General features: G+C 44.9%; 1 protein-coding gene and 2 non-coding genes across 5 annotated transcripts in view; all 3 read right to left on the bottom strand.

The window, feature by feature from the left end:
* Positions 1-237: 237 nt before the first annotated feature.
* The window catches only part of Atg16l1 (autophagy related 16 like 1), a 37,641-nt gene continuing 16,867 nt past the window's right edge, over positions 238-21,011 (bottom strand). Inside the window, exons 7-19 of one of the 3 annotated variants that reach the window (XM_021644608.2) lie at positions 20,717-20,803; positions 20,076-20,132; positions 19,816-19,866; positions 19,087-19,189; positions 15,725-15,830; positions 14,375-14,445; positions 12,556-12,627; positions 5,613-5,733; positions 5,252-5,357; positions 3,443-3,592; positions 3,298-3,345; positions 2,181-2,282; positions 238-1,454 (exon numbers count right to left, since the gene is read on the bottom strand). In XM_021644608.2, the coding sequence (XP_021500283.1) occupies positions 1,361-1,454; positions 2,181-2,282; positions 3,298-3,345; positions 3,443-3,592; positions 5,252-5,357; positions 5,613-5,733; positions 12,556-12,627; positions 14,375-14,445; positions 15,725-15,830; positions 19,087-19,189; positions 19,816-19,866; positions 20,076-20,132; positions 20,717-20,803 (1,168 nt within the window). In that variant the 3' untranslated portion in view covers positions 238-1,360. The remainder of the gene's footprint in view (positions 1,455-2,180; positions 2,283-3,297; positions 3,346-3,442; positions 3,593-5,251; positions 5,358-5,612; positions 5,734-12,555; positions 12,628-14,374; positions 14,446-15,724; positions 15,831-19,086; positions 19,190-19,815; positions 19,867-20,075; positions 20,133-20,716; positions 20,804-21,011) is intronic. The other 2 variants (XM_021644610.2, XM_021644611.2) reach the window with 2 other exon arrangements.
* Positions 7,300-7,563, bottom strand: LOC132648129 (small Cajal body-specific RNA 6). Its single transcript, XR_009586514.1, has one exon. It is a non-coding gene; the product is annotated as a small Cajal body-specific RNA 6 (non-coding RNA).
* Positions 17,548-17,818, bottom strand: LOC132648131 (small Cajal body-specific RNA 6). Its single transcript, XR_009586515.1, has one exon. It is a non-coding gene; the product is annotated as a small Cajal body-specific RNA 6 (non-coding RNA).

The following is a 21,011-nucleotide window of genomic DNA, read 5'->3' as shown; positions in this document are numbered from 1 at the left end:
CAGGACAAAAGCAGAAGCACTAGTATTTATAGGAAGTAGTAATTTATGGGGCAGGTGACATGCTGAAAATGACCAAAGCCACCAGGTAAGCACTCTCTATTATCTGGAAGCACTAACTACCTGCTGGGCAAGGTTGCCTACCTTTGTTGCCCTATCCACTGGAGGGCATGAGGCTGGTCCACGCCCCTCCCTCTACTTACGGAAACAAAAGAAAAAAAGCAATCAAGATACAAGGAGTTTGAAAAGTATATAACAGAATTTTTTCTTTATTTACAATCAAGTTCTGTTGGGACACATAATTAAATAAATAAAAGATGTGCCCTGGCCAGCAAATTTCAACTTCCATCAACACAAGCTTTCTGGCAGCAAGCCAACAGGTGAGTTGCAAGCAGGACAAGAGGGCTGCCCTCTTCCCTGGCTCTAGCACGCCTGTCCCCACTGTCCAGAGAACCAGTGTGGAGGCAAAAAAAATAAAGTGCAAAGTAAATGTGACAAACACGTGGTGCTTCAGACTTTCAGACACAGAGCTCAGACCATGTGCACACGTGAGCAGTACAGACGGTGTTTTCTCTGCCTTTGTCATAACCTGCTCTATACAGGCTTCTTGTACTGAACACTAAGGCCACTGCATGTACAGGTAGGGGCTAGACTTGCCACTACCAGCTTCAGAAGAGGCCCAGGTGAGCACAGATAAGCTGTACACCCTCAGTGATGGAGGGTTAAGATGTGTTTCTCACCTCTGCTGCAAATATACCTGACAGGGAAAGGTTGGCACAGTCCTTTCCTCTCACACACGCACACACAAAGCTATGTCGAAGTGTTGGCAGGAAGGGAGCCTGGAGTTCTGAAGGCCAGCCAAAGATGCAGGAGGTTTCAGCAGTAAGACCAGACACATTGCCAGCCCTGAAAACAGCTCCACTTATCCTTTGTCACACGAGGACAGGCCCCACATTTGGTTTCCACTGACCTAATGCCTACAGTGAGTCCCCTGGGTAATTACTCCACAGTGCGGCATCAGGCCACAGAAGACTTTGGAAAAACACAGGGGACTCACTACCCGGTGTGTGCAGTTGTCCTTGGCACTGTGTCCAGTGGGGAGACCCAGCAGAGACCCTGTGCTCCCCATGAGGTATGGAAGGTCAGTTAGTGTTTCCCACCCAAATGCAGACAAGAATCCAATTTCTGTTAGGGACCTGCAGAGTCACTTTGATTCAGTGTTGATTCTTCTCGGCCACTAGAGACCTTAAGTCAAAATTCTCAGGAAAGCTGTGGCACCACATGGCTCCAGATCTTCTCTGGGAGGACATGTCACCTCCATGGTGGGCTGTGGGGGGTTCCGCGCTGCTCCTGAGGGTATGCATCAAGGCTGTGCCCACAGCACAGCTCTGCTTCCTTTGTCCACACTGACAACATGCAAGCCGGAGGGGGCCCATGCCACTGCATTTATGGAAGAGCTTTAAAGATTGATCAGAAGAGACTTCAGTCAGCCACGCACCAGGCCCAGGCATGTGAAAAATACAGGCACACCCTCCCACAGCAGGGGCTTATGCTAAGAAAGCTGCACTGTTCCAGTAAGCAGCACTGAACTAGCTACAAGATACTCTCTCCTGTAGCAACCAGGCCTTATGTTGCTCACTCAAGAGTAGCTCTAAAGGAACGGGGTGGGAGGGAGGACAGGAGAACGGGGACGGGACACTCAGCTCCGCAACTGCAAGGTCAAGAGCAGAGATGGTGGCCCATAGGAAGCCAGGGCCTGTGTTCTGGTTGGCAGGTAGCTTTGGGCACAGAATTAGCAACAAAAAGCCCCGTGCTACTTATCTGGTAGGTGAGGAAGGTAAGAACCTGTGGAGTTACTGACAAACAGAAGAGTAAAGGAAGAAAGGCAGAAGGGATAGAGGATGGAGTAGGAAAGGGAAGAAAGATGAAGAAGGGAGCTACTCTGAGCCTTCCCCCAGTGGCTCTACCTGCTGCAACTTAGCTAGAATGGTCTACTAGACTGTTGAGTGGTAAAGATTAACCACTAACCTTGGTTAATCAGCCCTGAAAAATGGGGAGAAGGCCTGTCCTCAAGGAGCCCTCTGAGGGTCACACCCAGCCAAAGAAGGCATAACCTGGGATGAAACCACAGGTTCTGCTTGAGATGTGGGCCTGAGTACATGCACTGATGGGGTTCATCTTACCTGTGCTGTTTTGAAAGAACCTTCTCCACTTTTCCTGTGAGCACACTCCAGACATAAAGAGAGCCCTCAGCTGACCCTGCTGCCACGTAACTGCCGTCAGGGCTAGAGAAGACAGTAAGAGGGCAAAAGCTGTACAACGCTGACCTCACACGACCACTCCTGTGCTCAGACAAGAGGTCAAGTGCCAGTCATAAGCAGCCAAATGTGCTTATTTTGTTCTTTCAGCCATCTGGCTACCAAAGAGCAGTGCCACGCTGTTGCCTGAGGCTCCATGCCCTTACTTATCAGACTTAAGTAACACACAGGGGAGCCCAAAACCAACCTCTGAAGAGAAAGCTTACAGTTTCTGTTCATGGACAGGTTTGTTGCATGGTTCAGTGAGAGGAGGCAGGGAAAAACATGAAATGTCAAGATAGGCTGAGGAGGTGGCCTAATCTGTCAGAGTATTTGCTGCAGCAGGAGGATCCAAGTTCTAGTGTCCAAAACCCATGTTAAAAAAAATGTGCATGTGCACACATGTGCCCGTAACCCCAGCACTACTATGGGAAGATATAGGCGTGCAGGCTGCCAGCCTAGCTCCAGGTTCTCAAGGCAGTGGTAGAACAGCACCCTTGCTGTCCTCCTCTCATCCCTCTCTGTATACAGAAGCTCCTGAGGCCACATGCACACCACATGAAAGAGGCACTTTTCCCCACTACGAGAGCCGGCTCCAGAATACACTTGAGAAAAGTGTGGTAAGCAGAATAAGGTGAAGGACACTGGATCACCGTCAAGTGTCTCCTCCAAACAAACTGTACCGTTCCACACCAGGGGTGCCAGGCTTTTCCAGTGTTTGTACCAAGTCTTGGCAAGTAGGTAGACGAAAAGGGGAATGTGGCAGCTCACCCAGAACCAAACATCAGCCAACCATGCTCACAATCACAAAAGAAACACCAGTGGAAACAACAACAAAAACCCCCAAAAACCCACAATTTTCCAGCATAACCAGCAGATGACCCTCAGATTCACTCCTGCAAGCTCCAAGAGGCATCACGTTAGGCTTTACTCCCTTTAAAGGGAAATGCCCAGGTTTAACTGCTGAGATAAATCAAGTATCGGGTAGGACTCAGCTACTAACCTAAAAACGACTCGGGTCCAGTCGGAGCCACACTTGAATCCAGGAGCACTGAAATAAACAGCACACAGATTAGCTGCCAGAGTGTACTCATCCAGCAGGACACAAGTAGGCCAGGCCAGGCCAGGCCAGGCCCCGGGCCCAGTACCTGAATGTCTGCTTAACAGCATTTGTCCGGAGGTCAATGACTTTCAGCAGGTCATCCCGGGAGCAGCTCAGGAGCTCAGTTCTCTCAGGGTTCAAGTCCAGAGCAGTAATCTTCCCCAACAGCTCCATCTCTCGGACCACACTCTCTGAACTAAGAGAGACAGAAGTCTGAGACCTAACACAGGTGGGCCACCTCTAACTTGACTACAGTGTCATGTCACTGAGCAGAAAATGCTGCCGCCCAGATAGATCCAACACTCTTCAAGGGCAGTAAGCATGTCCCTAGCCTCATTACTGCTTACAAAAACATTCTCCCCAAAAGAGGCTAAAGGAATGTTGAGGACCACAACTGTGAAACTGGCAAACTTTTTTCTTGTTCGTTTTTTGAATAACAAGACAATTACCAACCAGAACTCCCGATGTTACTTTCTGAATCTGAGGCCCCATGTGCATGATAAGCGTATGTCTTACCACTGATCTGTCCTCTAGCCCCAGATCAGTACAATTCCAATGGTGTTACATTTAGCTTTAACATAAGGCTAGCACAGAAGCGGCTGTGGTATGTCTGGGGAGGCCACAGCCCCTGTCAATGTTCAGGTAGTTTCACTGTGGCTGCCTTAGACATGGGACTGGATGACCCCGGGCACAGTTGTGTCAATGTATACCCTCTGTTGCTGTCTCCTAACCCTCTTACACGCTCAGGCCCACAGAGGACAGCTAATAAGCCCCCAGTAGACAGGACCCAATGAACATATTTGCTGTCTTAACTGGGCAGGAATTTATTTTGTTATTACACACAGCTCTAGCCTCCTTTTCCAATTCTTTGGTACGTGGCCATCTGATTATCAACTTAAGGATTGGCTAGCAGCCTTTTAACATCCAGTGAAAGTCTAAACTTTTAAAACATGGTTTAAAACATAGGTTTTTGGGGAAAAGATTAAAAATACAGGAGCCAAAAATGTAATGGTAGTCCTTTTGGACTACCTGCATTTTGAAGTACATGCAAAGACATGCATTCTTTTCCTTCTCTCCACACCCCATGACAACCGCTACCCAGAAGATGGCCTCTCTGTTCAATCCAATTATTAGCTACCTCCATTCTCCTCCTCCTTAGCAAGCAACTCAGGGCTTCATTTCACTGGGCCTTTTGGTCCTGACTGCTCTCTTCCCGAACTTGTCCAATGATAGGGACCTCGTAAAGCATGTCCCTATCTATCCCCTTCTGCTATGAACCCAGGTCCTCATCAACACTGTTTTCAGTGTGTCCTAACCCACTCACTAAAGGCAGACAAAAATCACCGAGCAGACTTTTACAGAGCCATCGTTTTCTTCTCTTACCAACCACAGCTCAAACACCAGAGCATCTGGAGAGGCTTATACACAGCCAGTGAACATCTGATCCCCACTCACCTATCTATCTCACTGGCACCTGCCCTGCTTGCCACATGTCAGGCTCCTCTGGTTGGGCATGTCTTTCAATGGCTGTCACATAAAGTCCATTTGCTTCTCCAGAGTAATTCCCATTCCCACCACCATGGAATGATGTGTTCTGCCTTAATTTACCTAGAGGTGGGAATGAGCATCTTCTTATCTCTGCTGATCTTACAGCTGGTAGGGCATCTGGTACATAAGCGTATGCACAGCACATGATGGCTGGTTACTTTGTATAAAAAATAGCACAGCTCAGACCCAGGTGACATGGAGCTCTGCCAGTCCCCAAGTATGAGAGCACACACCCACACAAAAGCATGCTCACAACTCCTTATGTAAATTCTCATCAGCCTCCCCACCAAGCTCTTAAGTGTCATACCGGATATCCCAAAAACGAATTTTCTTGTCAAAATGTCCACTCATAACACACTGTTCAGTGCAAACAATGTCATTGCAGCTGGATCCTGCAAACACTGTCTTTATGCCTGAAAACAAACAAACAAATAAACATCATCAATCAAAGGCAGTTGCATGGCTTATACTCTTCACCACTGGGCCCCCCAAAACCACAAATTGAAATCAGACTTGAAGCAGAAACAACCCTCACTAGCCCAGTGCCTCTCAGACTGACATAAACCTGGGGTGCAGACTGAACACACAAAATGCAAACTCTGACATGGGAATATCACCTCTCCACTAATATCTATACAAACACACATAGAGAGACTGAATTTCCTCACAGACTTTGCTGCGTAGATCCCAGAGTTTGAGGGTCCGGTCGTGACTTCCTGAGACTATCCGTGCATTGTCCAGCAGGAACTTGGCAGAGAGCACTTTCCCACTATGGCCTGTGAGTGTGTGCTAGAAGAGAGGACACAGCCAGGTTGAGATGTGGGGTGACACACTGCCCTCCTGGAGGAACTCCAGAGCTGTAGTGACAATTTTGTTGTCTTTAAAAATCCAGTTATGTTAATGTAAACATGTTTTTGTTTTAATCCCAGGTGTGAGATATGGGGCTGCTTCAGATTATCTATAGCAGCAGACTATTTGCCTCATGAGTGCTCTTGCAGGGACATGATTCTGCCAGCTTAAAATAGTTTAATTCTGGGGACTCTAGAGAGGATATAAAAAGCCAAAAGCCCAAAGAGAAGTGGGCTGCTCCTCCTGCTGGTTCCTGCTCCTGTTGCTGTTTTGTCAAGTGGCTGTGAGAAGAGATAAGAAGTTGGAGATACCCTGACAAGATGGATTGGCTTTGCCCCAAGGAACTCAACACCTCTAATGAGCAGGAAGTAGTTTAAAGAGGTCTACATCCCCTTCCATTTGACTTTCTTTCTCTCCTATCCAGTGTTGGGAGATGGAAGGGAGATAAAGGTATAAGAACCCGATAAAACAGATAAAAAGCTCTGAAATCCTGCCATACATCCTCAAAGAAATCAGAAGACAAGAGAAAAGAAACATGGCGTATGGGGCACACCTTCCTACTCAGCCGCAGTCAAAAAAGCCACACATGTCACCTGAAGCACCACCCCAACAGTGCAGTCACATATCTGAGCAAAGGTGGGGCTTTCAGAATCTTCCAGAAATGATTTCTTGGTACTGCCTAAAGATGATTGATTGCTCTCATTGGATCTTGAATGGTGCCCAAGGACTGATGCCTTGAGACTTGATCTCTATAGTCTGTGGCCCAGTGGGAAGAGAACACACTTGAGTACATGCTCAACTACCACCGAGGGGTCCCTGGAGTCTTCCTGTTTTGCTCTCTCACCATGAGGTAAACACATTTCCCAGCCACTCCATGTACTGTGTCACTATAGGCCCAAGCAAGCTTGGGCTAAACTTCTGAAACCGGAGTTTGAGTTGTTGATGTCAGCTATTTTGTCCTGTTTTAGGTCTCTCACAACAGTCTCAGAAATCTGACAGTCTCAGAAATCTGAATAGCACAAGGATCAAGACTACAAAGATCAAGGCACGCATGGAGTTACATACATAATCCCCGTACTTGGATTCCTGGAATCTGTAAACTCAGACCAGCCTGAGCAACATAGAGAGTTGTTAGCTCAGTGGTAGAACACTTGTCTAGCACATATGAGGTTCTAGGCCCCAGCACAGGAGGGGGTCGGGGGAAATCTACTAAAAATAAATACAAATCCAACCTTAAAAACAGCACCAAATTTCATAAAGATCCTAACACTCTAAAAACAGAAAAGAGGAAGCAGGAGGAGAATGTGTGTAAGAGCCTCTAGCCTGCCTTCTCCAGGGCTGGTTGGTATTAATAGGTGCACTAAGGTTGGCTCAAATGAACAGACAGGACTTTATTCAGTGCCACTAAAAGTGAGGACAGACAGGGCCATTGCAGGCATAATTTACAAAAGGAATCATCAGAATTCCATATACATAATCAGAAGCCATGGGATGTTTAAAATAAGAGGTCTCAGCTTAAAATGTCAGATCATAGCCAAGGATATCAGCACTCCCAACAATCAAATCCCTTTGTGATTGAGCTGTCTGATGCCAACCAGGGTCTCCTCTGGGCTTGTCAGGGATCACAGAATGGAGACATCACTGCATGTCAGCTACTGCTTTAGCCCACAATAGCACTACTAGAGCATGATGGGAGAAGCAAGCAGCTGGGGATGTAGGCTGCTGGGAGGTGACCTTGGATGTCAGACCTTTTACTATTCATCACTGACCTCTTTTTTTTGAGACAATATCTCACTATGTAGAAGGCAACTGCCTTCTGAGTGCTAGCTAGGATTAAAGGCATGCACTAACATGCCTGGCTTTTCAGTTTTACTTATTTTTAAAGGCTTACTATTTTATGCACACCACTGCAGTTTTCCAGGGGGATGAGAAGCACTGGATCCTCTATAGCTGATGCTACAGGTAAACAAAACTCTGGTCTTTTGCAAGGGCAGTTTGGCAATCAACTACTAAGGCACCTCTTCAGCCCTTTGATTTATATTATTATTATTAATGTTAATTATGTGTATGAATGCCAAGTGGAGACAGTTTTCTCCTTCCTTTACATGGTTTCCAGGAATCCAACTGAAATAATCAGGCTTGTATGTATGGTAAGCACTTATTGCTGAGCCACCCCTGGCTCCCTAGGGTATCAATTTTTATTTTAAAATTAAAGACAGGGTCTTACCATGTAACCTTGGCTGTACTAGAGCTCACTATGTTGATCAGACTGGATCACAACCACACCTAACTAGAATTATTTTTGTAAGTATGTCCCCCACCTCCAAGTTCAAAGGGTTCAATACTGTTTTGTTTCTAATTAAGAAAAGAATGGCAGCCAGGCACGGTGGTGCACACCTGTAATCCCAGAATTTGGGGAGGCAGATGCATGGGGATCTCTGAGTTTAAGGGTCAGCTGGTCTATAAAGTGAGTCCAGGACAGCCAAGGTTATAGAGAGAAACCCTATGGGGAGGGGAGGGGGAGAAGAACCCTTGTTTTTTTTAAAAAAAAAGGGAGGGGGAGTGCCTGAAGAGATGATTCTGTGGTTAAGAGCACTGGCTGCTCTTCCAGAGGACCTGAGTTCATTTCCCAGCACCCACACAACTGCTAACAACTGTCTGTAACTCCAGCTCGAGCAGATCTAATACCCTCATACAGATATACATGCAGGCAAAATACCAATGCACATAAAATAAAAATATTAAGAATAAGTAAATCATTTTGAAGAAAGGGAAAAAAGAGGGTAGAATGCCCTGGAGCAGTAAGATGGCTCCAAGTTGGACCACATGGATGAGAACCTATCCCCCAGGCTGTCCTCTGCCTCCACATGAGTACAACAGCACACACCCTCCTCTCCCACATGAATAAACACAATTTTTTTTCTCTTTCTTTTTTTGAGGCAGGGTCTTTCTATTCAGTTTTGGTTGTGCTGTAACTCACTATGTAGATCAAACTGGCCTTAAATGCACAAATATTTAAGATAGTCCCTTTTCTGGCTTTCAAGGGCAAGGGCTAAAAGGCACATGGCAATTGTTTTTCCTTTAAGTGAAAAGAATGCCTTTACAAGTACCTGAAGTCCAAGAACTCGAGCTTTTTTTTTTTAATTTTATTTATTATTTATTGTAATTTATTCACATTGTATCAGGGCTGTAGCCGTCTCCCTTGTCTCCTCCCATCCTACCCACTATTCCTCTTCCTCCCCTATGGCCCACCCCCTAGTCCACTGATAGGTGAGGACATCCTCCCCTTCTGACTCTAGCCTATCAGGTCAAACCAGGACTGCCTAGAGCCTCTTCCTCTGTGGCCTGGCAAGGCCACATCCCCAGGGAGAGGTGATCAAAGAGCAGGCCACTGAGTTCATGTCAGAGAGAGCCCCTGCCCCACTTACTAGGGAACCCACTTGGAAACTGGGAAGCTTATGGGATTCATATGAGTGGGGGGAGGGTCTAGGTCCTCTCCATACGTGGTCCTTGGTTGGAGAATAGGTTTCTGTAGGCCCCCTGGGGCCCAGGTTTCCGGGCTCTGTTGTTCTTCTTGTGGAGCTCCTGTCCTCTCCAGTCTTTCTATCTACCCCATCTTCCATAAGATTCCCTGCACTCTGTCCAAAGTTTGGCTATGAGTCTCAGCATCTGCTTTAATACCTCGATCAGAAGAGTCTTTCAGAGGCCCTCTGTGGAAGGCTCCTGTCCTGTTCCCAGTCTTCTACTTCCAATGTCTATCCTGTTTGCCCTTCTGAATGAGGATTAAGCCTCTTCCCTAGAAGGACTCAAGCTTTCACAGCTACATCTTCGAGGGCTGAACTGAAGAGGAAACAGACCTGGGCCAGTGAGATGGCTCAGTGGTTAAAGATCTTACCACCAAAGCTGACAACCCGAATTTGATCCCTGGAACTGACATAACGGAAGAAGAAACAGATTCCTGCAGGTTATTCTGACCTCCTCATGTGCGATCGTCCTGCCTCAGCCTCCCAAGTGGAATTACAGGTATGAGCCACCACACCCAACTTATTACATGTTTTTGAAGTTTATGTTTAATATTTAATTTGAATACTACCTTCAAATTTCAGCTTCTTGAAACAGGCATAAGCCAGAGAAGCTTCAAAATGGGGTCTGAAAGGTCCTTTCCCCTAAGGGGTTTTGTCCAAGTTCCCTATGGGCCTCAAGGCATTGTGCAGATCAGTTCTTTTTCAGGATTTTATTGTTATTCTATGTAGATGTACCATGCACAGAAGTCAGAAAAGGGCATTGGAGCCCTCTGATATGAAACCAGTCTGGTAATCAACCAGTCCTCACAGTGGCTACTTCTCCACAGCACTCAAGAGGTGAGAGGTAGGACAGTCAGAAAAGTTAGCTGCCTGATGTAAATCCTACAGTGGCCAGCTATAGTGACAAGACTTTTTTTTTGTGACAAGACTTAACAAAAGCAGCCAGTGCTCACACGTTTCTAGGATGCATTACAGGAAGGTACTCAACCAGCTGCTTTTCAAACTCTAGCCTCTTCCAACACATTTCCTTACTAAAACCCATGGACACACTAACTAGTGTTTGGATAACAAGTTTCCAGGCAGATCATGAATGGGTAGTCCATTGTGTTCTCTAACACCTGTGAACCAGGATGTATGTAGAAGCTAGAGTTTCTTCCAACAGGGGAACCTACTTTATTTCCTGAACCTAGCAGGATTTGCCTGAGTTCTTGAGGCACAGAAAAGTCATCTAAAAAGGCTTTCACATCTGCTATTTACTTAGGGGACAAGACATGCTGCAAGCAGGCCACAGCCCTAAAAGCAATCTATAAAAGGATGCTACCGTCCAAGCATGATGTCATGAGCACCCAGATCATCCACAAGTGGCCCAGCTGTCTGCTCTGTGCTCTGGCTCTGACCTTCATCTTCTAGGTCTACTTCTCCAGTTGCCTCATCCTTACTTCAGGATGGTAATTCCCGCCTATCTATATTGTCTTCACCCATGAAAAAAACACCACCCACTACTCCACATTACCTCAAATGCTTCCCCTCTTTCCCTCTGAGGGTACAATATAAAGAAACCCGCAGGTCCCTCCTTCCATAGTTGGTCGGCACTATTCGACCTCACTCTACAAGCCTAGGCCTTAATTCAAATTTTTAACTGTACAACCTTAGTACTCCTCATCCCATATCTGAGCCTGTCCTATCTGCCTCCCCCACCTGGGTTCCCAGACAATTAAAAAACATACACAGAACACTTGTAACTTGACAATATGTCCAACACAAAGAAATACTTTCTCTTTAAGGAAACGAACTCCTTGAAGTAGTCACTCAATCTTAAATGCCCAATAAAAGACGAACAGAGCTGCAAATACTGTCATATCATAGCACTGAGGAGGAAGAGGCAGGAGGACTGCAAAGTAGAGGCCAACCTCGTTCATACAATGAGTTCCATGCCAGCCAAGATAACTTAGGAAGATCCTGATTAAAAAAATAAAATAGGGGTGTGTGTGTCTCACAATTTCCTGTGATGCCTCTAGGCTCCAACGGCACCTGTATTTGTATGCATACACCCATGCAGACAAAGGTACATGCACGCAAGTAAATATGAAAATAAAACTGAAAAGAAAAATCCCTAAACAAATGACAGCTGAGCACAAGGCTGACTACTGTGCAGGCCGCGGCACTGGCTAGGAACGTCTTCCACGTTTAGCTGCAGAACTGTGGAGCCGAGAATGTGTGGAACACTTAACCCTAAGCTGCAGTGGTCTCTTGCTGCAGTTCGCCCTCAGACACACATAGCTGACTGTTCACTATTCAGTGTGTACCTCCCATCTTCCCAGGCTCATGTTTTCCATGTTTAGGACTGATTTATCTTTCAAGCGAGAACCATGAATTATTACCCTCCAGGTCCTGGCTATACAGTTCCTTAGGAAAATGAAAAGGTAAAGTGGTAAATTAACTGCTTTTGAAGAATCCTCTTGCTTCATCCTTGTGCCATTCAATCAGACCACCAAAACTAGCAGTAAGGACCACTCTAACTGGCTCCCTCTGTAGAGCTCACACACTCATCTTAACACCACACCATTCTTTGTGTGGGCAGATACAAAGCAACTTGTGTCAAACTTAGAATGTCCCACCAATGCCAAATGCCTCCTGTGTTACCTTTCAGGACTATGTGAAAACTTCTTCCTGCCAGATGCCTCACTCTCAGAACTGTCTCCTGTTTCCTAGCTTTACCATTTGTTTAAGGTCATCCACATATTTCTATAATCCTAAGATTCACAATTCACATGCTGGTGTTATAACTTGACAAGTCAAGCTAAAACAGATTATTAAATATAACTGGTTCTTAAGAACACAAAGAGGGGGCTGGAGAGATGGCTCAGAGTTTAAGAGCACTGACTGCTCTTCCAGAGATCCCGAGTTCAATTCCCAGACATCCACATATGGCTCACAACTATCTATAGTGGTGTGCAAGCACACATGTAGGCAGAACACTGTATAAATAATAAATAATATCTTTAAAAAAGCAACCAAAAATATGAAGAGTCCCAAGACTATCATGGAAAATATGTTGAAATAAGACCTTTGGTAAATTAAGGGTGCAAAAAAAAAAAAAAAAAAAAAAAATTTTTTCCTAGGGAAGCACAAAGCTCCTAATTAATTAAACATCTGTCAACTTTTTTTTTTTTCATTTCACACATTGATTGCCACATGCAATTAGAAGATTATGCTAGCTTTCTCAACTGGGTCTTACCCGTAATCGATAATCATCTACAGTCCAGATTCGGCTTGCAAAATCATTTGAAGCTGCTAAGAGGTAAGCTCCCTACAAGAATAAAGAAAAACTTTTAGCAAAATTCAGTTCACAAAGTACAAATTCCCCAGGTATCAGGTCCATGACCTGATGCTTTCAACTACACCTCTAAGCTAGACACAGTGTACTGTCAGTGTCTTGACAACTGCCTTGACTAAGCCTTATACCTTCTTCCTGGATTCACTTGACTTTCCGTGAGTACAGTAGACACCTCAAGTTCACAGTAGAGCTCACCCTCACCCACTTACCTTGTCCTTCACTCCCTTTTAACTCATCTCCTACCATCTTTGAGGTTGTCCATCTTCCATGTGTTAGCTCTGCTCCTTCCTCTGGAGTCCCACTGCGTAAGCCCTACTGGGCTTTCAGGGGCCACTTCAGACCTGCCTCTTTATTCTAAAGCTGGTCGTCAAAACTTCTCAGGAACTGAGGTGGCTCAATAGTAAGTCACTTATGCAGTGTACCTAGGTTTGCTCCCCAGAATAGTCAAGAAACCCTCTCAAGACTCTTGGAAGGGCTTTCTGATTGTCTAAACCCTTGACATAACATATTTCCTGACCCATACCCAACTAACCAGTCTTACTTCCTTATGTTTCCCCAGTATCCAGGCACTATTGCGTGAGGCATAAAGATGACTAACACCTAGCCAGTGCCCATCCTTTCAGATAAGGTTCTCAGCTTTGTGAGTGGCAGATGTGGACAATACCTTCCCCAGAAAGGAAACAAAATGTTTCAAGGACACAGAGGATTTCAGAAAAGAAAAAGTTCCACCAAGTCAGTGAGTACTCCTGAGCAATAGGGAGCTACCATTATTCAGCAGCTACTGAACTGGTCCTGCCCCAGCTCTTCTCTCTGCTTCCTCTGCCTGCAGTGCCTGTACTTAACAATGTCTACCCTCTGCACGTGACTTTGGGGTCTGCCTCAAATGGCTTCCTTTGTTCCCTAAGCCACTCCAGAGGCCTATTACCTTAATATCATGACCTTCAACTCAATGCTTCTTGCCATTCTCTTTAAAATATATTTATTGTGTATGTACAGATCAGGAGTCAGTTCTCTTCACCATGTGGATCCAAAGGATCTGACACAGGTTGTCAGGCTTGACAGCAGTGCCTTTACCTGATGAGCTACCTTGCCAGTCTGGTTCTTCTTCTTCTTCTTCTTTTTTTTTTTAAATAAAGATTTATTTGTTTGCTTATTACATATACAATGTTCTGTCTGTATGTACACCTGTACACCAGAAGAGGGCACCAGATCTCATTATGTGAGCCACCATGTGGTTGCTAGGAATTGAACTCAGGACCTCTGGAAGAGCAGCCAGCGCTCTTAAACCTCTGAGCCATCTCTCTAGCCCCGGTCTGGTTCTTTTAAAGGGAAATTTCTTGAGAGAAGTCAGTACCCTGACCCCTAGGATCATGCATGTAAACATGGCAAATGAGGCTAGGAAACAGATGAGCATGGTGAGAGCCAAAAGTAGAAACCGAGTCTCTGGTCAACTTCCTCAGTGAGAGTGGATTCAAACTGCCCAGAACATGGAAGTCTTGTGGTTTTATTGTTTTGTTTTTAATTTCAGAATCAGACATCTTAAATTACTTTTTAAAAAAATCTCTAAAATTGGCCAGCATGGTGGTACGCACTTGGGAGGCAGAGGTGAGCCAGTCTGGTCTACATAGCGAGTTCTAGGACAGCCAAGGATACACAGAAATCCCGTCTCAAAAATACAAACAAAATCAACCACATAAAATCATAGATATTAGGTACTTACAGCACTATCAAATTCAATGCTTGTAATTCCTGCATTACTACCAGACAGGGAGCCCTTAAGTTCACATTTATCTGCACAAAACAAAATTAAAAAGCTAGTTAGTAAGTGCACCTGAAGGGGGCAGCGAAGCGCAGTGCAAGTCGACTGTGACAGCACTGCAGAATGAGACAAAACAAACAGGAGAACAGGAGGGGAGTTCTGCTGCAATCTGATCCTCAAACAATGCCGATCAAGGCATGTCACACGCATGTTTCCAAGCTGTACACGTTGTTTCCAAGTTTGGGGCACAAAATTTCCTGTATCAATGTTTAGGTTTCATCATTGTTGATGGAAACTAACATTTCTGAAACCAATGACCAAATTTTAATTATTCCTGTTTTTGGTAATCTTCATTTCATTGTGGCCTGAAACTTTGCTGGAATCTATAATCCTATCAATCAAGACAGCCAACTATCAATAACTCTCTCCCTCACCAAAAACTTTAATAGCTCTACTTTTACTCTTCTCATCTTCTGAGGTGTTTTACTGGCCAAAATTAATCCCCAAACTATGTTGCTATTTAGTTAATACCGAGGCAAGTGCTCTACTGCTGTGCTACACTTGCAACTCTTGACTAATTTTTATAAAGCACACTTGCCAAGATTTATTTCCTTAACTTGAGTCATTCAGCCTGTCCTAACCTAAGTCTCTGAGAAAAACATGACATTCTCACAGGCTTCAACAGACTCAGGGGTTTAACTGAGCTACTTTCCTGCAAATCACATTTAGAGCAGACAGGTACAATGTCTCACTAAAGATCACTATAGTCAGATCAAAAGGTTCAACCGACTGCTCTTGCTCAAACAAACATCAAAAGCAGGAACCCGTGCCTTTCTCTTTGCTCTAGAGCCTAGAGAAGGCTTCAGGGTTAAAAGCATGAGATTCTGACCTCAGCCCTGGGGAAGACACAGAACCCTGAGTTCCAGGCTAACCTACGCATATATAAGACTCTGTCTCAAAGACCAAACAGCATGAATTCCAGTCATGTGATCTCAACTAGTTATGACTTTACTACTTGCACATTAAACAAATTAAAATGTAATTCAAAGGCCCACTGTGGTGGCACATATCTGTAGTCTCAGCACTCAGGAGGCAGAGGCAGGCAGATTTATTTGAGTTTGAAGACAGCCTGGTCTACAGAGTAAGTTCCAGAACAGCCACAGCTACACAGAGAAACCCTGTCTATAAACACCAAAACAAAATGTAATTAAACATTAAATATAATAAAAGTAAAATAAAATACAGTTCAAAGCAAAGCAAAAGGCTACTCATGTCACCAGAGCTTCCTTCTAAAGACACCACAGCTCTTACCTCCAAATGCTTCCCAGAGTTTAACCCTCCGGTCCATGCCTCCAGTGGCCAATAACCGGGAGCCTGGGCTGAACTGCACTGCATTGACTTCCCCATCATGTGCATCCTGCAAGACAGACCTTCAAGCTCAGTTATCATCACCCAGGAACCTAGACACAGATACAGTTCCAGTGCCTAACCCTAGGCCAAACATGCAACCTTAACTAGAGCTGAAGTTACCCTGAGTGGACTCTGCACCCCAAGCCTCCTAGGAGTCCAGCTTCCTTTTGTTCTTACAGCTGCAGTGGCACAAACCCATTCATCTGAATACAGTGCTGTGCCGCTGTGTGCGTGTAGGCTAACACGAACTAAAACTGTAATCCTCTTGTCTTAGCCTCCTGAGCACTTGGGATACAGGAGGGTCTGCGACCATGTTTGGCTTGTACTCACTCAAACAGGAAGTCGTCAAAGTCAGCCAGGCGTGGCGGCACGCATTTCTCCCTGAGCCCTCAGACAGCAGACAGACTGCCAGAGTTCAAGGCCAGACAGCAAAACATGATGTACTCTCCCCACACAAAAGCACTTAATGTACATTGCCCAGAGTTTGTCTTTGCATTAATTTTATTCCTAAGAATCATGGTTTATTTAATCCTCTAACTTAAAAATAAGAGAAATTAATTGCTTTTTTCTTTAACATTTATTTTTATTTATGAGTTTAAGTGTATGTGTGTGGGCCAGAAGAGGGCATTAGATCCCTTGAAGGCAGAGTGACAGAACCAAATTCAGGTCCTGTAAAAGAGCAGCAAAGCTTGGTAGTTAGAGATGTCTAAATACTGAGACATCTTTCCAGCTTCTGAATTGCTTTTTTTTCTACCAGATACTTACTAGATTTACTCTTATTACTTATCACTAATATTAAATGGTTTATACCCGATAGCATACAGCTACCTAAGGAATGCTTGTGTGTGTATATATGTGTGTGTGCACTGTATGTGCTCTTTTGTGGAGATTTCTCACTGTCTTAGCACTCCTAGACGAGGAGCACTAAGTTCTCACTGAACTTAAAACTAGGCTGGTGGTCAGCAAGACCCTGTAGTTTTGTTCTCTAACCCTCAGTGCTGGGCTGTCAGGCACTAAGCCATTCAGCTTTTTAGATGAGTACTAAGGACATAAGACAGGTCCTCACAGATCGTAGCAAGCCCTCGCACCTACTAAGCCATCTATGCAGCCCCAGCAAAAGTTTTCTTGGCCAGTCCTAACACTGTGAGTCTGTTTAACTTCCTGCAGCTTTAGTTTATTTACCACAAAAAACTTTGATGACCCAAATTATGCTTGAAAAATTAATGACCTATCAATAAAAGTGCTATTTTAGGAGAATACTAAGTTCTTCATACAGAAATTCCTTTTTTTGAGATAGGTTGTAAATTCTGGATCAATTAACTCATAGATTCTCTTGATTCTGCCTCCTGGGTGATGAGATTAAAAGCATTTGCCACTGTGCCCAGCCCTTTCACAAAAAATTTTCTAAGATTAATACAGATGAGCAGCCATGTTGAGAATGAGAACAGGTAAAAACATCCCATGGAAAGGGGAACAAAGAAGGAGAGGTGGCGTTACTAGACATGACGGTGGATATACAACTACTTACAGACATAGCAGATGTCTAGGTTTTGCTTCAAGTCCAGATAGCCTGGGGAGACAGCATCTCCCTAACTGACTGGGACACAATTAGTACTTTGGTGACTTGACTGTCCACTTTCTTGCTCGTGTCCAACTGCTGGAAATCTGGTAAGTGACCTGACCTTTTTACCTCATGCAGTTCTTTTAAGAATATTTTCTTCTGAGGTCTCAGATTGAAAACTTGAGATCATGCACTGTCACATCCATCTGCCACTCATCAAGACTCCTGTATGAAGGGTTCTGTTGGATAGTAGTCAGCTGTGAACCATTCACTCTCGGAACACACACTGGCAGAATCCTAAATTATCAGCTGCCCCACTGTCCCATGCACATGACCTCAGTGTGCTAGGAAAAGAATGGGCTGCTGGGAGTGGAGGGCAAGGAAGGTGCTGTGACATTTAGTGCAATCAGACCTTTTACCAATCATCATTGACCTCTGTAAGATGCTCAGCCCAACACGGAATCACAGGAGCGGGGTGGGTACGGCTCTGCCATTGCCCTGTCCAACTCCTCCTCCAAAGCAGGACTCATTCAATGCCCCAGGCTCAGTCAGAACGACTACCAATGAGGCTCCACCACCCAGGTGCCCTTCTATTTCTAAGGCACTAATTGAAAGTAGGCTACTTGAGCCATATGACCCTCTCACTCCCTCAAACCCACCTTAACTAACCCTAGGCACTTAAGGCATGATGTCTCTCTGCCTCTCCACTGTTCTGAAAGCTTTGAGCAAGGCAGACCACATTTTATAAGGCTAGAACAATTTCTGTTCTCTACCTCAACTGGGACTGAGGTTAACTGTTCTTGCCAGAACCTACCTTAGAACCCCAGGTCCTATAGTATTTTCTGTCCAGTGTTATGTCCTGATCCCAATCGTAGGCTCTTAGTGGTTGGAAGTTATCCAGATGCAGCTTGATTTATGAAACTAGTATCTGCCCTGGCGGACTTTAGTTTTTAACTTTATGTGTCAGTGTGTGTGTGTGTGTGTGTGTGTGTGTGTGTGTGTGTGTGTGAGTGTTTTTTTCTGTAGCCCTGGCTGTCCTGGACTCACTTTGGAGACCAGGCTAGACTTGAACTCACAAAGATCCACCTGCTTCTGCCTCTCAAGTGCTGGGATTAAAGGTGTGTGCCACCATGCTCAGCTCTGTACATGAGTGTTTTGTATGCATGAATGTTTGTGCACCATGGTTACGGCTGGTGCCCACGGAGGCCAGAAGAGGACCTTGGATCTGCTGGAACTGAAGTTATAAACTGAAGTTGTAAGCTGCCCATGTGGGTGCTAGAAATCACACTCGGGTCCTCTGGAAGAGCAGCCAGCTCTCTTAATCATTGAGTCTTTTCTCTAGCTTCCCACTTTTTAACCTGAGCCATTTCTTTGGTGCCTCTGTAAAAAAATTCACCTTAAACTGCAGCGACCTGGTGAAAACTGCACAAATTACAGTTTTCTCTCCATCCCTAAGTTTTGTCTTGTTCCACTGTTCAAGTCAATCCTCTCAGACATTTGCCTACTACTAGAGAAATTATCTCTAACAGATTCTGGGAGGTAAAGCTAAGCACAACACACCCTAATTCCTCACAGGTCACAAGGCTGGCAGGTCAAAGCAGGTTAGCAATACAAAGTCTAGATGCAGCCCCAAAGGACCCTTCAGTTTCAAATCCTGCTACCATCCCAGGTGCAGAGGGCTCTGGGTACAAAGCATACTTACAAAGACATACAAGGCAGTAGTTGGGACTCTCACATCTTTACCAGAAGCAGGATGAGTATCCACACTGTCCTGGGGGACTGGGATGGAAGAGACAGAGCGTCTCCTAAGGAACAACACAAAGGCAGACATTATATAAAACTGTACAGGATCAGTGTCTACCGAACTGCCAGATAGGCCTTAACAATGACCTTGGGTAAGCAGTGTGCCTGTGATAACAGCTGTTGTCTTTCTAGACCCTCCAAAATTCAAGATTCATAGCATCTCACTACAATGACAAGAGTTAACACACTTTTTTTTTTTTTTTTTGCTATCTCATGGGCTCCAAAACTCAGCACTGAAGCAGTCTTGAACAAAAGTCACTTGCCCTGTCAGTAAACTGAGGTAAAATGTTCTCAACCTACACACCAGCTGGCACAGAGGAGAACCTCTGGCACTCTGAAACACTATTTTAAGCTGATTTCCATGCCTAATTACCACTACCTTCAGCTTTTACACTGTGGTCATGGCAGAGTCAAACACATGCCAAGAGGAAGAGCATCAAGAGCATGATGACCGCACGAAGCTTAACCTGACTGCCCTGCTCAAGGGCTCCAGCATTCATTCCTAGGAGCATGCAAAGCATCCTGGTTAGCGTGTAGACATCGATGATTACGGGCAGCACAGCGTGATCAGCACGATTATCAATAACCCACACTCACATGCTGGGTTGAGAGAGGGTAATATTTTCACCTGGCAGCATCAGAAGAAGAATGGTGTCCCAAAAGGGGAGATTCGGACAGACTAAAGGGAAAGGCCATAGATCAGCTCGCAGCAAGATAAAGAGAAAGGAAGTAGCAGAAAAGAAGAAGCTAAATGACAAGCTGAATTAAGGCATCCATGTTCTTGGCACCACTGAAATTCTGGTGTACATTAAAAGTAATACATCACATATATATGCTTAGGTATATTCACACATTTTTAAAAGGAAAGGTGAAGGTCTTCTAACCTACCCAAAGATATTAGTGATAGAATCCAGAAGGCCTCCAGCAGGCTGCGAGAGTCGCTTACTAAAGAGGAGGGGAGGATAGGTTTAAACCTTAGAAACGTTTTGCCCCCAAATCAAAACAGCCCCTAAACATATGTAGCTGGGAATAGACTTTTCGTTCCCAAATCCCAGCCAAGACAAATTCAACACAGCATTTGAACCACCAGAAAATATTAAGGAGGTAGAAGGTAGAACCCAGCCCACAGTCTCAAGAAACACGGCTCCCCCGGATTAACCTGATGTTCCCGAATATGACAAGGAGTCTGCCTAACTCACCTAAACTTCTGGGTGTAAATAATAAATCCTATGCAGTCTTTCAGCCTATTTAAGCAAAATCCTACAATGTCTACCCTTGTGTCCTGGGATCTGGACAATCACTGTGCATACAAAAGTTTAATGGTTCACCCATCTCTCAGGAGGCTATTACACGCGTTTGTGTTAGGAATGCCAGGCCACTTGTACTGTATTTCCCTCCCACTCTCCTCTCTGTGGGGTGGAACAGGCTTGGGGACTCAGTACATCTGACTAGATTCTCATGTCATGTCCACAAATCAAAGTCACACTGATGCTGGAGCTCGCCTTTCCCCACCCAGCTGGACCACTCACGTAGCTGCTCTGCTGATGGCTCGCACAGGAGATGTCTCTTCTGTGTGATCTGAGGTCTCATCCACAATGACTTCAATGTCATCATCTCTGGAAACAAATGAGAGAGAATCTATCATTGTCTCCAACAGGAGCTCTGCAAAGGCCAGTATCACATTCTAGTGATGGACTCTCTGAGACTTTGTTGCAAAGTGATGGTAAATGAGCAAGGGGAACTATATCATGTTTGAGAAACATAAACTGTTTTACCTATTCCAAACCAATAATGCCAACCAGAATAACTTTCCAAAAGAAAAAC

The sequence above is a fragment of the Meriones unguiculatus genome, chromosome 15 (assembly GCF_030254825.1).
Source record: "Meriones unguiculatus strain TT.TT164.6M chromosome 15, Bangor_MerUng_6.1, whole genome shotgun sequence".
Classification (NCBI taxonomy): Eukaryota; Metazoa; Chordata; class Mammalia; order Rodentia; family Muridae; genus Meriones; species Meriones unguiculatus.
The sequence above is the reverse complement of the archived record's forward strand: the minus strand, read 5'-3'. Positions and strand labels throughout refer to the sequence as shown.